Source organism: Microchirus variegatus (genome assembly GCF_963457635.1).
Source record: "Microchirus variegatus genome assembly, chromosome: 8".
NCBI lineage: Eukaryota > Metazoa > Chordata > Actinopteri > Pleuronectiformes > Soleidae > Microchirus > Microchirus variegatus.
Window position 1 is genome coordinate 11,306,200 of NC_139809.1, and position 21,490 is coordinate 11,327,689.

Below are 21,490 nucleotides of genomic sequence, written 5' to 3' on the forward strand. Positions count from 1 at the left end.
TGATTGATTGATTGATTGATTGGGTGGTTTGTTGCGCTGGCTGATTGCTTAAACGATGATTGGTTGGTTGGTCGATTTCATTAGTTGAGTTATAGGATGATAAGGTCATGACAGTGCACGGTAAAAGATAAGAAAGAAAAAAAATAAAATAATAAAAAAAATAATATAAAAAAAACGTTACAGAAACAAATTTTAGTTTCATTTTCCGTAAAATGTGTTCTGATTCAAATTGTAAAAATGTAAATGTTTTGTGTTTCCAGCAGTGTTCAGGTACCTTTCTTTCCACAGAGAGCAGGAACAGGTGTTTCCTCTGCCAGAGTCAGGTCACACAGATGTTTTCCAGCTGCTTTTGTTTTGTCGCATCTAAAGCGTTTGCGCCAAATTCCTCAGCGCGGGGACCCGATCCCGCCCCGCTTCACACAATCCATACAAGAAAACAAACAAATTAAAATACACCAACAATTACTGGGCAAAAAACTCTCTCGTCTTCTAGTTGCTGCAGAGCAGTGCTGTTCTCAGATCCGCTTCACCTGCAGCTTCAGCGCCGTCACTGGGGCTCCACAGCCCGGGTCCCTGGACTCCCACGGCACCGACAGCTCTCAAATCACCGCGTCCGTCCGTCAGCAAGAGTTCCTGTCAGTTTCGGCTGATTCCACAGGAACGAAGTCACGTACTTTTGTTTTTTTTTGTTTTTCTTTAATAGCTTGTGGCAGGTCTACGAGGTGCGCAGCGCATGCAGCGCGGCGCGGCACAGCGGCACGGCGCGGCGCGGCTGCCCTGCGTCACAGGCAACGGCAGGTTGTCAGACTCATCACAGCAGCCAAGTTCAGGGGGACTGGACTCTGATGGTCTCATGAAGTTACCCGGTCACAGGGGTGGCCTCATGTCTGGACAGAGAGACACCACATGGTCCTGGTCCTGGTCCTGGTCCTGGTCCTGGTCCTGGTCCTGGTCCTGGTCCTGGTCCTGGTCCTGGTCCTGGTCCTGGTCCTGGTCCTGGTCCTGGTCCTGGTCCTGGTGGAGAGATGGATAAGAAGTGCGTGCAGGCAGCAGACAACAGACTACAGAGAATGAACGTGTGCGCGGTTAGTGCAATAACACATGAAGTTCAGGAGCGTCATCATGCAGTCAGAGAGAGAGAGAGAGAAAGAAAGGAGCTGCTGGATATTCAAACTGCAGAGGTAGAGGCTGGACGCCCCCAAGTGGACCAACACAGCAACTACAAACTACTCACATACCTTCACACAGAGACGATCCTAGACTGTGGGGGACCCAGGGCTCTCAAATCAATCGTGACCTGGGGGGAGACGAAGTAGTTTGGTCAGTCGAGGGCTGGTCAAGTGGGAAAAAAAAGCCATCAGAATAATAATAATAACATTAATGATGATAGTGCCATCACAGGAAGAGGCACGAGGAAGACGTCCGACACAAGAATCAAGCCAAACAATGCCGAACTGTAGATCAATTAAAAAGACATTCTGATTAAAAGTGAAAACTTCCCCGTTTACATGGATGTAAAAAATTAAGCAATTCAATACGACATGTGGACAGAGCTTATTCACACAGGAAGTCATCAGCTCAGTCCACTCACATCCATCGCAGACTCGTAGCTGGGCATGTTTTGATCATCCTCACCTACGACCAGCAACAGAGGACACTGCAGTCGCTCCATCTGCTCAGAGACAAACGGCAGCAAATCTTAGAATCAGACAGAGACTGGTGGTGGTACTCACGTCCAGCTTGGTTGATGGATTCAGGTAAGCCTTGCTTTGCCTACTGATTGGACCAGAAAATAAAAAAATAATAATCTTTTGAATCAGAAAGCTTGTTTGTTACTGACGACGAGGTGTGAGGGTTTAGTCACCTGACAAAAAAGTACACAAAAAAGAAGGAACCAAGTTACGTCGCAGAGTTTGAACAAAATCACTGACTGTGTTTATTACACGAGATTTTTTTTTTTTTAATTTTCCCAAACTACTTTTTTCATTGTTGACAGGACACAGAGCAGAGCGCAGGGATGTTGTTGTCTGTCAGCTGATGAATGAATACGAAGCGAGTGCAAACCTTAGTGCAGTTAGGTTAGGTTGTTAGGTTGTTCATTTAAAGGTTTGATTAAAAAATGTAAAAAAATAAATAAAAATAGTAATAATAGTAAATAAAAAAATTTGGAATGGAAAAAAATGCATAAAAATAAGGCTTTTATGAAAACACAAATAATTCACAATTGCTAAATGAGGATAAAATAGTAGACTTAGTGAGTCATTTGGGAGCCGAGCCAAAAGAGCTGAATCTTTGAAAAGAGCCGGACTTCCCCTCATGAGACCACAGTGACAGTACCCTGTTTGGACACGAGATGGCACCATTGAGCCAATAAAACTCAACTACATTCAGAGAGGTATTGAGATGAGTCAAGAAGGTATACAAACAAAATATAAAACTCAAATGTGCGTCTATATTAAATATATAAATATTTTGCATACTTGAGTAGCAGAAGATGTAGATATTCATAATTTAATTGTGCAAAGATACATAAATATATAAATAAATATATATCTTAATCCCCCAAGTATAAATACACATGGGTGCATATTTACGTAGAGAGCGATTTGCATGTTGGACCTTTAAATGATCATAGAAGAGCCTGTATGAATTAAAAAGTCACTTTTTATTCTCACCATTACAAACACACATTTGACATTTCATCCTCCTCCTTTTCTTTAAAATTTACAAAATAATCCACATCTTGCATTTCAGAGGATCTCCTTTGTGCAGTTTCTGAACCCCCCTCACCCCCCACGACAAATTCTCAAGTTACATTTCATAGCAACGGTAAAAAATTTACAGAACAATTGCAAAGGACGCCAACAAATATCGTGCACGATCACAGAGACGATCCTTCTTCATCAGTCTACCACGACTAATCCACGCGTCTTTGTGCTACTTTGTTATATCGTGGCAGTGTACAGTATTCATACTGTATTAGTCCATTAAAAAGTTAAGTGCCACAACTTTCTGATACAAATCATGCCAGTGGAAACCCTGTTACACGTGTATCCTCATTAAATGCTCTGATAATGCTTGAGGTGGGAGAACATGCTGTGTTCTTGCATCATAATCTGTTTTCAGAGATGAATGCAGGTCAGAGTTGGTCTGAGGTGTTTTCAAGAGTGCAGCCACCTTCTTATCAAATCTTGCTACACCCACCCGACCACGTTAATGTACTTGAGTGACTGTGTTTGTGCAGTGGGGAACATGGAATCACAGCGTTAAAGCCCATGCTCCTCCTCCAGAGTAATTATTTGTAAACAAGCTTCTCTACTTCTGCCTAAAAGACACTTTATTCCTTTAATATTACCCACAACAATGCTTCCAAAAGCATTTCAAACTTTGTGCAAGTTACTGGAAAAAAGGTCTGTATAAATCGCTGTGGCGGCCTGGTTACTTTTCTGCAAAACCATGAGAAAAGTGTTACAGTGTTGCGGTGAGTAATCGATTAATTCATTGCATATTTTCCATCTTAATTCTGAAAATAAAACAATGTAGAATTTTTATTTAAAAGACAGTGAGACAAGTCACAGCAGGCTGTCCTGTAAACAACAGATGGAACATGTATGCACTCACACACCATTTGCACTTAAATGCATTAACGGAAACACAAAGGCCAGGCCAAACTAAAGAGCCACTCTACTCATTGTGATGATGCTGCGTTTTCCCCTGCTTTACTCAGTTAGTGGAAACAACTGTGATAGTGGTAGTGCTGGACAGTTTCCATTGTTGATAGAAACAGTTTCCCCCCCCCTCAGCTGCTTGTTTAGCGGACGGGTTGGTTCGCTGACAGCAACACAAACAGATCAGCTGAGGTGTCAGACGCTTCTCTGCACTGATCGTAGTCTGCATGGTTCTTATTTTTAGGATTTACTTTGAAACTTTGAGGACCAGGGTGATTTTTGACACACGTTTTTGATATGCACAAAATTATGTGGACAAGTGAATAACCACATTTTGGAAAGAAGAAATGTACGCTCTCAGGAATCTACAACAATGTACAAAAGTGCAGCGCATCAAGTTACTGTTTTTTTTTTTCGAGCTTTGGCACTCTGAAAGGGCTACTGAAAGATTGAAATACTACAAATTTGCAAATACAAGCAGTTTGTGAAATGTGTTGAACGTCAGTACTGTGGATAAGTCTGGATCAGATCACAGATAACATCATTGTGTCGTCTACTGCACAGTGTGTTTGCTGATGTTTCCCCTGATTATTACAACACTAACCAAAACAGCTCCAGTTTTGCTAAGACCTGAATATCAAGTTTCCTGTCCTTTACACGTCACACTGTGGTCAGTTTTAACAACAAAGTAATGTATTAAATGTAGGTAAATCATAATGCATTTTTTTAAAAGCATATTATTTATGTTTTGCATTTGATCATTCAATATTTCTGATTCTACAATATTTTCAGGCCAACCCAGTGACCTAATTTAATCCTGATATTTTTCTTTTCTTTTAGATGTTATACTCATCACCAAATCTATAGCAATAGTTCAACACCTAATATTTTCTAAAGCCACATTAAATTATCCTTTGGTATTCAGTGCAGTGCTGATGTTAGCTGATTCAGGAAATGAGGGGGGGGGGGGAGAGTTGGAGTTTTGGAAGTAAAAGTTGGTCTTTTGAGTGGCATGTCTTGAGTTATTTCGTTCAGTATTAATTCAATCAAATTTGTCGAGTCTGAATCACGCGTAGAATCACCCTTCACAAATCGGTCGGTTTCTGAAGCTCTGTGTGGAGCTTTCAATATTGCAACTGTATATTTTCTTAAATTAATTGGCCTCAAAAGGAGTCTGTTATCATTTAAATGTGTGTGAAACAAGGGCAGGCCTGAGAGCCTGAGAGATTTTAAAAATAATTAATACGACAGAAAATGTCATGCAACTCTGAGAGCAGAGAAAGCACTACATAAAAAAAAAAATTTCTAAAAAAAAAACAAAGTTGGATATAAAAAGTTTGATGAGCCAGTTGTAATCTCAGTGTAGACTAACTCACTTGAAAAGGCTCCACTTCTTCTATCTTAACACTGCAGATAAAAGTGTCTGTTTCCCTCTCATTATTTCCATGCCGTCTATAGCAGTGAGTGTGCACCAAAGATTTAGGATCAGTGCAGGATCTGTGGTCCTGCTTAGATTCTGAGTTTCATTCTTACGAGGACTGCTCCTCCCACAGCTTCTGTCTTTACACTGGAATGGTTAAGTGGAGGACAAATAAGACATTATAAAAAACATGCATTCAGTAAACCACTCATTGTTCTTCATCAGCATTCAGACAGTCACGTTTCACGAGTGTGTCAGTTTGAATACTACCTCCAAACTCAAGAAGCATGATATCCAGAGAAATTAGTTCTTTGTGTTAACACTTGGGCAGTGTGCTGTTGACTCCAGCGATCAGGACTGATTTACAATTCATGAGGTGCAGCGAGTCCTTGCGGATATTGGTCCTGTGTGCAGCTCCAGCTGGGTGGATTCTCATGGGACACCACCTTTCTGGGGACATCCCTGCCTGAAAATGACAGCAAGAAACACATGAGAGATGAGAGACAAAAGGTGACAGCTGTTCACTTCCATCTGCTGTCACGTGTTTGGTAATGTTATGCCTTTGATGCACAGGTAAGAATCAAGCTTTGTAGTACAAACGTAGGTACAGAGCACAACACAAAAAAGAAAACTCATGCACAGCTGGCAAAAACGACCAGGTGTCACAGGAACAAAAGGGTGGATATCAAAAATCTACACACTGCATTTAATATGTGTAGAGCTGAATAATTCATTGTTTTCATATAGAAATTGCAAATTGAAAACAATTAGCATATGGCAAACTAAAAGGCAGCGAGTTTCTTTATTACATTTCAAAACAAACATCCTTTGTCCTCCACATGAGGGTCGTGGGGGGGTGCTGTGACAGCTGACAGCGGCCACACAGAGACAAATAACCATCCACTCTCACACCTATGGTCAATTTAGAGTGTCCAATTTACCTAATCATCACACTAAAGGTTTTTGGACAGTGGGAGGAAACTGTGGAGGAACTCCATGCAGTGGTTTCTGAAAAGGCAAGAGTGCTTACCACAACACCAACCGTGTGGCCCTTAAAACAAACATGTTAGACTCAATTCACATCAAGTTCTCCTCCCTACATATGAAGCTCTACAGCGCTGTATTTGTATCCGCTGTATATATGCAAGCTGCTATTGCTGAAATAGCATCTACACGCAATGAGTGCACGTTTTTCGATTGTACCATTTTCTACTTTAATCTGTCTTGGTGTTGTAAAATGTGACAACCCTACAATCGCCACTGGATCTTGATCAGTTGATTTTCCTTTACATTCAACCACTCATTATTTTTGGTTATTGTCAGTCACTCACATCCTACCTGGAAGAGGGCTTCCATCATGTCCCCGTTAGGCAGGCAGGTGTTTCCAGGTGCTGACAAAGGCAGTGGGGATCAGCGAATAAGGCACCGTGGTGATGGAGTTCCAGCTGTCTGATGTGGGGTCATAACAGTCTAACGTTTTACAACGCTGCGTTCCAAAATATCCTCCAACCACATACAGTTTATTCCCAGACGCCACGGCGTGACAGCTCATCCGCTTGGACGTCATGTCGCCGACTCGAGTCCACTGATTGTTTTCACAGTCAAAGCGATAAGCAGAGGCAGCGGTGAATTCCGTGTCGCCGCCCATGATGAAGATCTGGCTCCCGACGACAGCAGCTGCCGTGTAGCGCCACGGCTGAGGGCATTCAGCTGCAATAGTCCAGCGGTTACCTACAGGGTCATAGCACTGGACCTAAATATGAGAAACACAGGGAGATGAGAAAGATGTTCTGTACATGTCTGGCAACGTATGAGCTGGGTCAAACGTCACCGTGATTCCACTCCCGATATCAATATCTCCACTTTGAAAAATTTACTTTAGAACTATTTCAGTTGGACTGACATGTTTACATACATTTTAAAAGTCCAGTTTTTGGCAGACAAACATAATAATAATTCTTTGTCTAACTCTGGCATTCCTCAGTGTGTTTATGCTGCCATTTACACATGTAAACTGGGATTTAATGACTGATGTGTCAGTTATCAGTTCAAGAAAATTATATTCCTACTGGAAAAATGTGATGTGAAATATGATGGTACTACAACTAAAAAAAGATAGATCAATTCTAAGCAAGACAACTGTGAATCCCATTTTTCTCAGAATCACGTGGCCCTAGTATAATCCACACAATTTAAAACACATCACAACAAAGATCTCATCCAAATAATCTATCTAAATATCAAAAAAGACTTCAAATGTTTCCAGATACTGATACTGATATTATCCACTAACCTTAGAGGCTTTGTCTCGGTGTATAGTGGACCCTCCAAAAACAAAGAGTTTGAGTTTGGCACTGACCACAGCAGCATTACTGACTCCATCCCTTAGTGGAGCCATCATGGTCCATTTATTAGTGAGAGGGTCGTACCTCTCCACCTGGGAACATGTTGCACAGTAACATTTACTGTTTTTTAACAGAGAATACATTGAATTATTCTCATAAGAAGTGTGGCTGCGTTTCTGACCTGTTTTAGCGAGACAGATGGAGAGGCTGGAAAAACTCCAGCTATGGCTGTATGACCACCGACAACATACAGACTGTTCTCCAACTCAGCTGAACCATGGCCAAACCTGACGAAGAGCACAGCCGTTATGGAAGTTCAAGGGTTCAAGCTTTGTCACAAGATCAGAGCACAGCCATGGGTCGGCATTCAAAAACAAGGGTTTGAAAATGATTCATCCACATCATGAGCCATCATTCATCTGCTCAACCACACAAATTCATAGCCCATCTACAGTACATGGATAAGTACTATTATACTGCACATGAATGTTTCCTCACCTTGCTATTAGCATAGGTGCTCCTTTAGACCATTCTTCGTGGACAGTATCATAGATCCAGACGTCTTTAGAAACTCCGTTCTCTGATCCTCTTCCTCCCGTCACGTAGACCTTGCAGCCAATGGCACATGCACTGAACTCCTTCCTGGGGCTCGGGAGGTCTGCTTTAGGTATAATCTCCTTGGCTTTATGATCAACCTAAAAAGAGATCGAACATAGAGATTATTAATTTTGTTTAGGGCATACGCAGACACACTTTGTCACTTTTTAGTCTACATGTCATTGTCGAGTGGGAGACAGATATGTAGTAAAGGTATAAACTGTGTAACACTGTTGTTGACGCCAGTGCTGACCACATTCCGTGGTCTTGACAGTTTCATCACACTGCACTTTGTGGAAACGTTTAAGGTAATTATATTAATTTGTGACGTTACCCTGGCAAAACACAGCTTGCAGTGGCCATGACTTTTGACTTACAGCATCTTGTCTGAATCCCCAAAACTTCCCTGCTGATTTTAATGCTACTCATGGGATAATGCTGCTTTGTCAGTGCTGAAGAAGAAAGTGGAACCTTTCTTTGATGCGGCTGATGGCCCCGATTAACATCCAGCAACATTTTTGTCATTTAGAAATTAGATAACATTTAAGTGTGAATTAAGATCAGATTAACACAGAACTTTTGCGGAACCTGGTCACGTGTATACATTATTTGTGGTTTACCTGGTATATCTTGTCACACATGAAGGTCTGGCCACCAAGAATAAGCAGTGTATGTCCTGCCTTACGAGGTCGAGCAAATGGACTCGTCACCACTCCGTCGTTCTGAAGGATTTTTTTCTTACACTGCATTGCTTCTTCTACAATAGACCTGTGAAACAGAGAAGACATGTTTTTACTCTTATTACCAAAGCCTTGACCTAATGTGTCCTTTACATTTTACTAAACTAAAAAACATAACATTCAGTTCCCCTTGATGTTATGTATACACACCACCTCCTTGCACAGCTGAGACAAGGTGCATTGTTTGACATACAACCTTACCAGCCATAGAACTGCCATTCTTAGAGAAGCATCACTGTACAGAAATGTTACAACAGTACAAATACTTGTACTGTAAATATTTACATTTGATACAGTTTGGCTTAGTTTTCACTATGATCCACAGAGGGACAAATAAAGTCTATGTTGTACGGAAAAGTTTGCATTGGGATCCAAACACTGCAATTATTCCTCATGTTAGACCAATATTTTTCAGTCCAATGCTTGTTAGGTGACATTTGGAACAGGAAACTTCATATTTCCTAATCTTAGGTCAATTCAAGATTTCTTATTCCTGGGGACAGATTCTACAATCACAGTAGTGGGTGCTTATTCACAACACCCAGCTATAGAACAGCTTTTATAAGAATATCAAACAGAGCGGTAAAAGATAGAGATAAAACCAGTTATATACGATAATGGTTGATAGTATTTTTTCCCTTTTAACCTTAATTTATACAGGTAAATTAATCTCATTGAGACCCAGAGAGAATAATCCTGATATAGCTTACCTGCTCCTCTTGTCGGCCATAACCAACTCTTCACAGGCAACAGCCTCCAACAAACACTCTGATGGCAGCAGAGCCAGCCTGATACCCCTCAGTAGCTCTGATAAATGATGACGCCGAGCCTCCAAGTCATACTGAACCCACCGCAATACAGAGTTGAACACAATCTGACACAGGGTAAAGAAAACAAATGACACATGTTCAAAAAGAAACAGTGGCTAATGGTCTAATCATTTTTGAGAAATTTAAAGATCATCTGGACAAAAAATAAAATAAATAAATAAAAGCATTAAAACTGACCTGTTCATCCTCTATCTCCAGCTCATCACTAAGAATCAACTCCAGCAATTTATCTTTAGACAGATTGTAGAAATCTTCAGATTCTCTTACCTTCAAAGTGCAGAAACCTGAATTAGTCATCTTGCCACAAACATGGCATACTATTTGCTCCACATGGCCACATGGATTGTATAGTGAAATATCTACAGTATCTATGTTTTTCAATAAATTATGCATCGAATAATCTACATGTCACAATACGAGTTAAGGATTTACAGCTTCTACATCCGCCAAAACAAGAAAGAAGTGGCACATACATGTTTATACACAAACCAGTCTTTTTCATTTTGGACATATTAATGTAGACCAGTAGTTAGTACAACATGTAAACATGCTGGATTATACCAAGCCAATTCACATCCATAGTCCCTGTGCAGGTAACAAAATAAAAACTAGGGCTGAACGATTTTGTATAAATATCTAATTTGGGTTATTTTGACTGAGCTCAACTTTTGACTACTCAAAGTGTCTTAATAGTTTCACATGTGTAGCACTTGCTTATTGCAAGTGATAAACTATTCACATATTTAATTCCCTTGAAGTGACATCATAGATCCAGTTAATTAAACACTATTATACTGTATTATTTAGTGACAGGAAAGGCCGTGAGCTACATCAGTTCAATTAGACGGCTCAAAATCAGTAACAAAAGGTATCACTCAAATGCTGTTAGTGTTTTTTGTCATTCATTTTCATCAAACAACCCTGGAGAAGATTCAATAAATTGATGCATAATCCTCATGTCGTTTAGTATGTATTACAGAAGTATTACAGTTTTATTAGATTTTTGGGTGTGTTTAATCGACAAACATACAGATTAACTTGATTACTGTGTTCCAGTTCACTGAACCTCTTTTTACTGATAAACTCAATTTAAAAACTTTGCTTCAACTTTGGATTTCATTCACTTACTCAACATAAGTGGCGCAATCCGTGGTTATGTCACAGGTCTGTACAAATTGTGTGGTAAAGTTAAGTGTCAGTGTGGTTTCTTCATTGATTAGTGATAACAAGGGGACAGTGTCTGTGGGGAGTTTACCGGTCTGTAATAACAGTGGGGGAGATGAGTGTCAATGGTTAGTTCGGGGTCTGTTATAACGGTGGTTATTTATCACTCAACAGAGTTTAGTGTCTGTGGTTCGTTTGTGGGTCTGTAATAACAGTGAGATACAAATAAGAGAAAAGAGCTCGTCTTTACCGTCTCGTAGTGTAACAGACACATCTGCCACGACAGCTCGTATAGCCTTTTACACTGATGGGCGTCTGACAGCAGCATCATCCCCAAGCAGTTGGACGAATGGAGATTCTTTTCTAGGAACTCTGCAGCCGCATCGCGGATGTCGTGAAACTGCAGCATGTCCGCTGCCTCCAACAACGACTCTGCGTTTTCCTCGTTTATGATGACCCGAGAAGAGTAGGCAAAGTCCAACAGAAGCTCCAGAACCTGGAGTAGTAGAGAAAAGAGTTTTAACTACAGACATTTTACATGAATACACCACAATGTGTGGCACCATGTGTAAATATAGCTTAGGGGGAGCCGTTTCCTCAGTTTCCTCTGGATGATGAAGATTCAAAGTGTACTTGCTTCTTTGTGTCAAAAGTCAAACAGCGTCATCTAAACAACAGTACTTTCACTTTTTATTCCTGTAATCAGTCCTTGTACGTTTGTTCATTTATCAGAAGTCACGTTGACAATGTTAACACTGATCGACATACAATTACTTCTTTTCTCTTGGTTTAAACTTTTTTCAGCATCTCATTTCATCTCTGTTTTGTTCCTCTCACAAACACATCAACAGCAAACACATCTGTATGCTCATTAAAAACATAATTTTGTTCTCACAAACAGTCAGTGTGTATTTTGAATAAAGGGCAAGTTGCCAGATTTGATTGTAGGTGGTCACAGGAGACACATCCAGAGTGCAGTTTAATGCCAGGAGCGAACAGCTCCACTTAGCACTATCTGGTCATGCTCGGATTACCGAGGATGTTGTTAATACCAGGTCTGAACTGGACTGTGCAGACATACATCTGCATTAATACATTGCCAATCACTAGTTGTCAGGCTGACGATACCCAAGTGGAACATTTTAGTGCACCACCCGACCCTAGTGTGCAACTATCTCCAGCAGTACCTCAGGGTGTATGCCATCTCTGAAATTGACGTCACGGTCCAGACTTTCTCGAAGCCCCCCACTGAACATGGCCTCAAAATACTGGCTACACGCTGCCAAGACTGCCCTGTAAAACACAACCACAGCAATTTGTATTTTTAACACACAAAAAAAGGGGTTGGAATGTTAAAAATATTACCAGTGAAATGCACAAATGTTGAAAGCATGATCACCTGTGGCATGGAAAAGAGCGATCCCCGGCCCATAGCGTGACATCTGTGAACACGCACTGTTTCCTCATGGTGTTGAGGTGAGTCAGGACACTGTCGGGATGCGAAGGCTTGTGGAACAGTGAGATGTTCATGGAGCCTGTGCTGGTGCGGGATTTACGATTCTCGTGGACAGTCACCGACATGGCAGCTTCTTCTGGTACCACCAGAGAGACACTCAAGGAATGATCTCTGCTACTGGGCAATGACACGGACAAAATGTTATTAAAAACAAACAAGCGGCAGGGTTAATTACCTCTACACTCGAAGGACTGCAGGCAACAAAAGCATATTTACTTGAAAATAACAGGCAGGATGTCATGACATTATGAAAGTTACAGAAGCTTCCAGGTGTGGGGGGAAAGCAAAAGCAAAAGTTAGCTGTCAGGATGTTCACTACATTATTTACTGAAGCTGCTTTTAAAACAACATTCTAGTGCATCAACATGTGTATTCTGGCATAATGTGTATAGCATAAAGACTCAAAATAAACAGTTAAAAGACAGGTATGAGAGCTCCTGGAACCTGTAAACCACACAAACTGTGACCATACTGTATTTACACACCAACATTTACCAAAGCAGAAACAGGACAAAATATAATATTCATGCTCAGACATTAAAGGGCCAATTCAAAGTTTTTTATGTGTGGTTAAAGGAGGTATTGACTAAACTGGACATCATGTTCTGCCTGAAAAGTGAAGTGCAGACTGCTGACTCTCCTGCACCAAAGTCCACACAGAAACTCAGCAATTTAACATCACGGCACACAGGATTAGTTAATCCACTGCTGCCTCTATCAGTGTGTTCAAATGTGTTATTTTGTGACAGCGATGTTTGAAGTTCTTTGTTAGGAATTCCCTAAGTGGCATAAACTTACCAAGCGAGGCAGCAACAGAGCAGCAGCTCCTGTGCATCCGCGACCTAAAAACGCGGATTTTCTCTATGGACTTTTGCACGGAGAGAGAGACAGAGAGAGCGGTTTCACAAACTCCTGTAAGCAGACATTCGTACCAGTCTAACTGCGAGGGAAAAGCAGAGGACATACTCCAAAGATATCGTAGTCTCCAACAAGGGTCGATTCTCTGAGGTGAGCCTTTTGTTAAACGGCTAAAAAAATTGTTTTCCCTTCTGTCCCCAACGGCAGCCATGTTATCAATATGAGAGAGAGCGAGAACCCGGCGTCCAGCCTGGTTCCACGGAGACGGCGACGAGCGCGGCGAAGTCATTATTGAGAACAATAAAATGTCAAAAAAACCTCATACAAACAACCACACACACACACACACACACACACACACACAGAAATATCTCGAACTAGCCCTTTAAAGTCTTACTGTGAAAGCACGTATTTACTGTGAGCTGTCGCGCGACTGTGTCCTCGAGACAAATACAGAAGCAGAAAAACATGGTCAACTCACCCTGGAAAGAGCACGAAGAGCGCGAAGTCCTGGTTTTGTGGATAAAATAAACCATATTTCTCCTTTGACAGAATCCGTAGAGTCCACCTCGCAGTCCCCACTGCTATTTGTAACTAATTCCTGCACACGCAGCAACAGCCAAAGGCTGTTTGAGTCTGTCGTGAGTGACGTCCGTCTAACCCAATCCCCGAGCGATATTCCCGAAGCGGGGCGGGCTCTCGACTCCAGGAGGCGGGACCTGCACGGCCGTTGTACACGTGAGTGACATCTCTTTAGGCCAATCACCGTGTTCCAGTTCACGCCGACCGAATCCAGGACCAATGGAAACGCGTCAGCGTGAATGTGCCTCTCGTATCAGCCAATCAGCGACAGCAGGGAGTTGGCGTTAATGGCGGCAGCAAAACAATAGCACGTTGACGAGTGGAGAGATTTCATTATCATACATCGGAATCCGCTCGTTATTATATCATTGTTAGTTATGTTCTCAGGCTCAGCGAGGGAAAAGAAACAGACATATACTCTGGGGTTTTTGTTTTCAATAAAGGTCATGTGTATGTGACATTTAGGAGGGTTTATAGGCAGTCATGTGGCAGAATATTAGTTTGCTAATATTAAAAAATAAATAAAAATAATAATGGCATAATAATAATAAATTATTTGAAAGTCTGGTTTTCATAAGAATTCTATGGATTATGGCCAAATGTAAATTCTTTTTAATAATAATTAGGAAATCGTCTGACTTCTTAGATTAATGTCGGTGTTCTCAATTTTTCAAGATTAAAATATTGTGAGATTAAAACCAGAATTGTTACCTTTTTTCTTAGAATTCTGAGATTTAAGTGAGAATTCTGACTTTTATCAATTCTGCCTTTTTTTTGCCTCAGCATTCTGAGATTTAAAGCAGAATTCTGACTTTTTTTTCTTAGGATTCTAAGATTATAGCAAGAATTCTGACATTTTCTCAGATTTCTGAGATTAAAGAATTCTGGCTTTTTATCCATTCAAGTCTTTCAATTACAATCAATATTGTATTTCTGCCATGTTCATGCTAATTTCACAATAATAGTGCAGTATATGCAGCACAATGCCTCCATTTAACAACCAAAACACAACAGGAAATAACTTTTCATTCATGACCCAGCATTTGCTGCTGCTGAAAACTTCAGGACACGAGCAGTCTTCTAATCACAGATGGTTTTCAATCCTCATCCACACAAGCATCACTTGATAAACTCCATACTTATTTATTTAAGAAAGAACATTACTGTACATTCCAAAACAGGAAGAGGACAGATAAATAAAGTTTTATTTAAAAAGGAAAAACAAACAACAAACAAACATCCACAATAAAATCCAGTCATCAATACTTTTGAAAGAGTCATATTTTTTACACAAAAATATTTACAAGAGTTGATTTGCCCTTTGTTTAACATTAAACGTGAAATTTAAATGTGTACCTTGTGTTTTAAGCACAAATACATAATACATCTTTGACATACAGTGCAAAAACTGTAAAGGGCTAATGTGGCTTTTTGAAAATCCCTTGTGAACAATTTTAATAAAAACTCTAGTGCACACTCAGTAAACCGAGAACTGTGGGTTTTACTTCTCATTCATCAAATAATGAGTTTAATTCTCCTCAACGTTTGTGGTGCTTTTCGCGACCACTTCCACAATCCGTCTTTTGCATATACATAAAAAGGAAAAACAAAAATAGCCAGTTAGGCTAACATATTTTCAGCCCAACTGGAATCCCAGTTCGTCAGCTTTTTTTTTTTAGCACAGTGAAGTGCTTTTTAAAAACATTTTTTCTTTTTTTACATTCATTCATTTCTTTATCGATAAAAAGAAAAAGAACAGGGACCGTAAAGTAATGCTCCTACATGTGCTACATGTATCTTTTAAAAGGATGAGGTCAGGCTACAGACAACAAGGCTTTGTATGTAAACTGCCGTTTAGTTAATATGCTCCCAAACTTGAGATTGCCACAGCAAAGATTGCCACAATTCAAATTCCTAACATTCCTAAATGCAAAGAGTTGCATACATGCTCCACTCACACATACATGCCCACACTTGCAAGAACCTTTCAGCGCGACGATAACACACAGGCTTTCCCTTTTCTCCCAACTGAAATCATCGAGGAGGACCCAGCCCAGCACAAAATAAAGTCTTTAATCCGCTATGATTCCCCCACCAATTAATACATTTAAAATCCTTTTAAAAGTGATTTTTTTAGAAAATAAAATAAAAGCTTAAAGCTGCAGCCAGTGAAATACTTTGGTTAACGTCCGTGTTAAATAGCTCTACATTCAGAAAATTACAGCTACAACGGTTTTGGGGCCCCTGTGAACAAAATGCTCCTCCCCGTCTTAAAGCGTTTGTGAGTAGTGTGTGAAGTAGGGAGGAGGGAGGGACATGGTAACATATTTGTTATTTTTTTGTCATTTAAAATGACCTAGCATATCATGAAACTGAAACTTTTTTCATGCAAGCTCTCTTTCGTTTTATATTGCCGTTGCAGAGTGGCTGCAGGGACGTGAAAGTGCAAAGAAACATTCTTCTCAAGCGTGAGAAAGTTGCCCTTTTTGGTTTGACTGCTTCTGAATCTGAGGACCGAGGAGGAGGAGGAGGAGGAGGAGGAGGAAGAGGAGACATTATTTTCTTCCTCTAAATGGCATTTAGAGGAAGAGCAGTGAAGAGAAAGCTGCGGTGGTTTAGCAATGGTCTGCTGCTGTGCTTTCACTTTCAGCATAAGTCAGCTCCTCTCAGCAGATCAATGCAGGAAATGACACAATAGACTGAAGTATTACTCTTCAGAGAGTGTGCATCATTTTTCTTTTTTTTTCTTTTTTACTGCAGAGAACAGGAGGAGAAAATCAATGCAGTGCAAACAAGAACTTATAAATTATTTCTGTGCCTGGATAAGAGGGGAGGAATATGAGTGTGTACAGAGGAAAGGAAACACAGCATGTTTGGCTTAATGAGGAGGATAATGAAGTTTTTGCTTTTTTGGAATTTTTGGTGTCTGGTGACCGTGTATACCATGCCTTGTTCCTCTACAATCCTCTCCCTCTCCCCCTCGCTCTTGCACAAGCAGAGTTTGGCATCATCATCATCAATATTAAAACATCTCCAGACATTACAGACAATATCAGACACTTGGCATGTGATCAACGTGTGTGCCAATCGTCTGATCGGAAATTTTTCAAAAAGGACATTTTTTCACTCCACTGTCGCCAAGTGCTTGTTCATTATTATGTAAAGTGCCTTAAGATAATCTATGTTGACATTTGGCACTATACAAAAAAAAAAAATTGATTTGAACTGAATCTAGTGTCTCTGGGGTCACATGCACATACAGTCTGAGGAATCCAGCTGCCTACTCCTCATCCATAACACTCACAGACATATTCCAGTCTGACAGGTAGAGTCCAGAAGGACCACTCCACCTCCTCGTTCTGGCACAGGCACTCATCTGTGGTTCCTCAGGGGGGCGCTGTCCAGGTTCTCAGCAGAAGAAGATGTCTTCATCGTTCTGAGGATCTGACATCACCATAGCCTTGTTTTCTGAGACACAAAGACGATGATGTTCAAAGGTTTTCATTTTTTAGTGTTTTCTGGAGTTCAGGGGAACGGTTGCACACAATACACTGTATACTAAAACAAATAAATTCAAAGAACACATTCAGAAAGTGCAATAAATAATACAAAAAAATATATATATTCCAGGTGAGAGAACCAGAGATAATGTATTCATACCCGTATGTGACTGCTCCTCCTTTTTCCCCTTCTTCTTCTTGTCTTTCTTCTCTTTGGGTTTGGCCAGCTGCAGCAGTTTGGTGGACAGCTGGGAATCCTGGGACTTCTCTGCTCCTTGAGCCTTCGATGAGGAGGACAAGGAAAAAGGGTTGAAGTTTTTGCCCATCCTCTTGGATCCGATGCGGAGGAAAGGTTCTTTGGTCGGCGCAGAGGATGAAAGCTCCACCTGTTGATGATTAATGCAGTAAATGAGAATTGTTTCACTGCAGATTAACACATTACACAAATGGCTCACTATTTTGCAGCTATACAAATGCAGTGAATTTTTTTCATACCTCCTTTGGCTCATCAGAGGCGTCTTTTAAGTCCAGATCCAGAGACTCAGAGCTGTGGCACCTTTTGGAGTCTTCAGAATTGCTAGAGGAAGTTCGCTGGAACTTCTGAAACATCTCCAGCTGGAAAAAGACAATGAGTCACAGCTTATGAAGACAGAAAAACACCTGTATCTGTAACCCTGCACATCACTCAGCTGGTGCTGGTTAAGTCTCTGTGTTCAGGTTCAGAGGCTCAGACAATTGAACTCTAATAATAACTATTTGCAGTGGCCTAACGGCCTGAAGTTAACAGGCTGACTTTTTCAGCCTGAGACATATGGCTGTCAGCAGGGGGAGGAGGGAGGACACATACTAGGAAATGCAGATTTAAGCCACTTAAATCTGTGTCAGCAAGACAGCAGGTGTTATCACAGAGGGGGACCTGGGACTAGGAGGGAGGACCAGGGTCTGAGAGGAGCTGTATCTCTGCTCCTGCAGCTGCTGATGAAGAAGAGTAAATCAAAAAGAACTGGACTATTGATATTAACCCATTAAGGCCTGAAGCGCCTGGAAAAATGTCTCTAAAACCTGAGGTTCAAAGCCTACTAAATGACTGATTTCTCAGCCTCTGTAGCAGATGGCAGGAACACAATTCAAAAATTATTTGAGAGCTTACACCTGTGGCTTTCCTGTGAAATTTAGTTTATTTAGATACAAAAATGTAAAATTAAAGTGAATAACTATTTTCAATTAAAAAACAGTAAGAAAATAAAGTAATATCAACTTGTGTCAGTGCCTTGATTTAGTCCTGATGGAGTGTGAATAACAAGAACAGCATGTAATGACTGTAACAGTCTGCTTCACATGTGACGGTGATAGTGCTTACATCGCTGTGGCAAATCCACTTTCACCCCTGGTGCACGGTTGTAAACACTCCGTCGATTACAGTGGTATTTATCGTCATTATCGCAGACCTCGTCGTCTTCAAACATAATTATGTCTTAACCATAAATCCTGGTCGATTTGTTCAGCGCGTTCCAAGTTATCATCGATGACGTCATCGAAGACAAAACTCCTTAAAATCACTGCTATCAGAAATCTCTCCGCTGTCAAAGCCCTTCCATGTATGCACGAAGTAATTTCAAATTTAAAAAAAAAAAATTAACGTATCCGCCTTACCGGTGTAAGGCGGATACGTTTAATATAGAATATAAGCACAGCCGCTCTCCCGGCGTCAATGGCAGAAATGCGTCAATGCTTTCCCGGCGTCAATGGGTTAATAAATAACTACATTTTCTGAGTTAAAGCTCCACCACGCTGCCTGAATCTCTGAGGACTAACCTTGTCTTTTCTTGCGGCCTCCATTTTCTCTGCATCTCTCCTCAGGACCTCCTCGTCCCTCTCCAGCCTCCTCTGGGCCTCCCTCAGCCACCCCATCTCTCTCTGGTACTCCTCCTTCCTCCTCTGCAGCGTCTCTCTCTCCTCCAGCAGCTCGTGGTTTCTCCTTCTCGTCTCCTCTTCCTCTTCCAGTAGTCTCTTTTCCCGCTCTGCCAGACATTTCTCCTTTAGCTCCCATTCCTTCTCTTTCCTCCTCTTCTCTTCCTGATGTGAAGCCTGTTGTTTCTGAAACCAAGAATAAACAACACTCATATAAATATAACTATTTGCTACCAAGATTCTGCAGCCAAGAGTGATGGCGAGAAAAGAAGGTGAACCGGGTGAACCTGTAGGCTGGCCGCTTCCTGACGCTGTATCTCCAAACTCCTGTGTTTCTCCTGTTCAATGAGTGAGGAGGGGCGGGAGGAGGACAAGGAAGAGAGGGAGGAGGAGGATGAGTGTTTGGAGGAGACGGTGGACAGCCGGTCTTCCAGGGCCTGCCGCTGGTCCTCCACAAAAGAGTCCTGCTGGACCACGACAGCCTGCAGGCAAAAGAGAAACGTCAGGGTTGGTATGTAACGACATTGAAGTGTAAAATATTATATCTGAGGACCTAAAGGTGTTAGTTTAAGTACCTGCAGTGATACCAGTAGGTTGTGAAGATGGATCACACTGTCATGGAGCTGCTGGAGAAAAAAACAACAACTCTTAATGCTTTCAGGGGAGACGGTTTTAACGATTTCAACATCCAGTTACGACTGTAAAACAAATAAATAGCTTGTTTTCTTTGGACAATATCCGGAAAATCAAGTCTGTGCATCCTCTAATTGCAGTTGCAAATGACATAATACTTTGCCGGAACATAGAGTACCGTTCAAAAGTTTGGGGTCACTTAGAAATGTCCTTATTTTTTGAAGGAATATATAATATACTCTATACATTGTTAATGTGGTAAACGACTATTCTAGCTGCAAAAGTATGGTTTTAAATGGAATATGTACAAAGGTGTATAGAGGCCCATTTCCAGTGTTCTAATGGTACATTGTGTATGCTAATTGCTTTAGAAGGCTATTGGATGATTAGAAAACCCTTGAAAACCCTTGTGCAATGATGTTAGCACAGCTGAAAACCGTCTTGACTATATTTCTATTTATTTTGCAACTATTTTGATGTATAAAAGTGTGCCTTTTAATGGAAACCACAAACTTGGAAAAAATTTGTATAGGTGACCCCAAACTTTTGAACTGTAGGACTCACTCACACATGTAATTTCTCTGAATTTTCCACAGCTTTTCCTACTGCTGTGTTCACACATGGGTTCATTCAAAGCCAACGTGCCCCACAGAGATTTGGCAGGAGAAGTTCCCGAAAATGTCTGGAGCATTTCTCTGTGTGTGTGTGTGTGTGTGTGTGTGTTCTCACATACAGCTCCTTGTGGACAAACTCGGGAACATGTCCAGACTTCAGCACATGTCTGCAAGTCTAAGAGCAGCTTGTGTCACACTAGGACATTTAGGATGAAAGAAGCAGATCACGTACTTACCCCATTGTTTCTCTTAAGCAACATCTGTAGGCTGGCAGTCACTCCCTACACGCACACAGAGCATATTAATAATCTTAGTAAGTTCCTTTTAAAAAGAGCATTTTTGTGATATTTTTATGTCTTAATTAAGAGGCATGAGGGGGGGGGGGCAAAAAGAGGGGGGGCAAAAAAAGAGAGGCAGACATGTCTGGAGGGCTACAACCCAGAGGTGGACTATAACTTCAGTTTATGAGGGACCTGCCCAATCCAGTGAGCTACAAAGCCTCCAAGGTTATGTTTCTTGTTAAAAGTACGAGACAAATCGCAGGAGGATCGACGACGGAAGACAGATTTTACCCACTTGGCAAAAGGCTAACCTTATAAAACACATGCCTTCATAAGTTAGCTAAGGCAGCTAACAGCAGTTAGCATTTGGAAAAGTGATCATTTGCCGACTCTAGCCGGCACATTGCCCTCATATATAAAATGTATCCACTGAACACGTAAATCCTCTGAGGCTGGAAGTTTGTGTCTCTGTGCAGCCAAGAATAGAACACTTTGTGGACTTCCGCTCTATTGCCCTCGCCTGCACTCTCGCCTTTTTTAGGGACAAAGCGGAGCTCAGTAAGACAACAATTCCAGGAATGTCTCATTGTGACACAGCAATGAGTGCGGAAGTCAACATCGCATGTTTTATCTCCTGTACTTAGACTGAGGCGGACCACAAAGACATGAGTGAGTCATCTTTGTTCATACTTTGCCTGTAGACTCATAGGGCCTCCAGAGTCCCAGACATAAGTATTACAATTATTAAAAAGTTGATTTTGCATAATGTGTCTCCTATGTATGTATGTATGTAAGTATCTAAGTATGTAAACTGCTCACTCTCTGGAAAGG

General features: G+C 41.1%; 2 protein-coding genes across 5 annotated transcripts in view; both read right to left on the reverse strand.

Annotated features, from left to right (window-relative positions):
• Positions 1 to 4,598: 4,598 nt before the first annotated feature.
• On the reverse strand, positions 4,599 to 12,542 carry enc2 (ectodermal-neural cortex 2). Its single transcript, XM_083893134.1, has 11 exons — positions 12,164 to 12,542; positions 11,952 to 12,057; positions 11,015 to 11,260; positions 9,778 to 9,867; positions 9,481 to 9,644; positions 8,651 to 8,798; positions 7,932 to 8,128; positions 7,615 to 7,720; positions 7,382 to 7,525; positions 6,427 to 6,841; positions 4,599 to 5,554 (listed from the first exon to the last, which is right to left on the reverse strand). Exons 1-10 carry the CDS (start codon positions 12,343 to 12,345, stop codon positions 6,455 to 6,457), a joined length of 1,770 nt encoding a protein of 589 aa, XP_083749260.1. The 5' UTR covers positions 12,346 to 12,542; the 3' UTR covers positions 4,599 to 5,554; positions 6,427 to 6,454.
• Positions 12,543 to 14,913: 2,371 nt separating this feature from the next.
• Positions 14,914 to 21,490, reverse strand: part of LOC310930442 (A-kinase anchoring protein 13) — a 29,341-nt gene continuing 22,764 nt past the window's right edge. For 3 of the 4 annotated variants that reach the window (XM_083893425.1, XM_083893423.1, XM_083893422.1), the window contains 7 exons: positions 20,615 to 20,659; positions 19,707 to 19,757; positions 19,419 to 19,613; positions 19,036 to 19,317; positions 17,716 to 17,835; positions 17,381 to 17,606; positions 14,914 to 17,188 (listed from right to left, as the gene is read on the reverse strand). In XM_083893425.1, coding sequence (XP_083749551.1) covers positions 17,130 to 17,188; positions 17,381 to 17,606; positions 17,716 to 17,835; positions 19,036 to 19,317; positions 19,419 to 19,613; positions 19,707 to 19,757; positions 20,615 to 20,659 — 978 coding nt within the window. In that variant the 3' untranslated portion in view covers positions 14,914 to 17,129. The remainder of the gene's footprint in view (positions 17,189 to 17,380; positions 17,607 to 17,715; positions 17,836 to 19,035; positions 19,318 to 19,418; positions 19,614 to 19,706; positions 19,758 to 20,614; positions 20,660 to 21,490) is intronic. The other variant, XM_083893424.1, reaches the window with a different exon arrangement.

What these genes read in the sequence shown, in the direction of transcription:
- enc2 (XM_083893134.1), bottom strand. Translation starts at nt 12,345, where the DNA reads ATGTCGGTGACTGTCCACGAGAATCGTAAATCCCGCACCAGCACAGGC. An exon ending in TGGAGATAGAGGATGAACAG is followed by an intron (nt 9,645 to 9,777) that starts GTCAGTTTTAAT and finishes ACCCTGTGTCAG; the next exon opens with ATTGTGTTCAACTCTGTATT. An exon ending in GCACCTATGCTAATAGCAAG is followed by an intron (nt 7,721 to 7,931) that starts GTGAGGAAACAT and finishes GCTCTTCGTCAG; the next exon opens with GTTTGGCCATGGTTCAGCTG.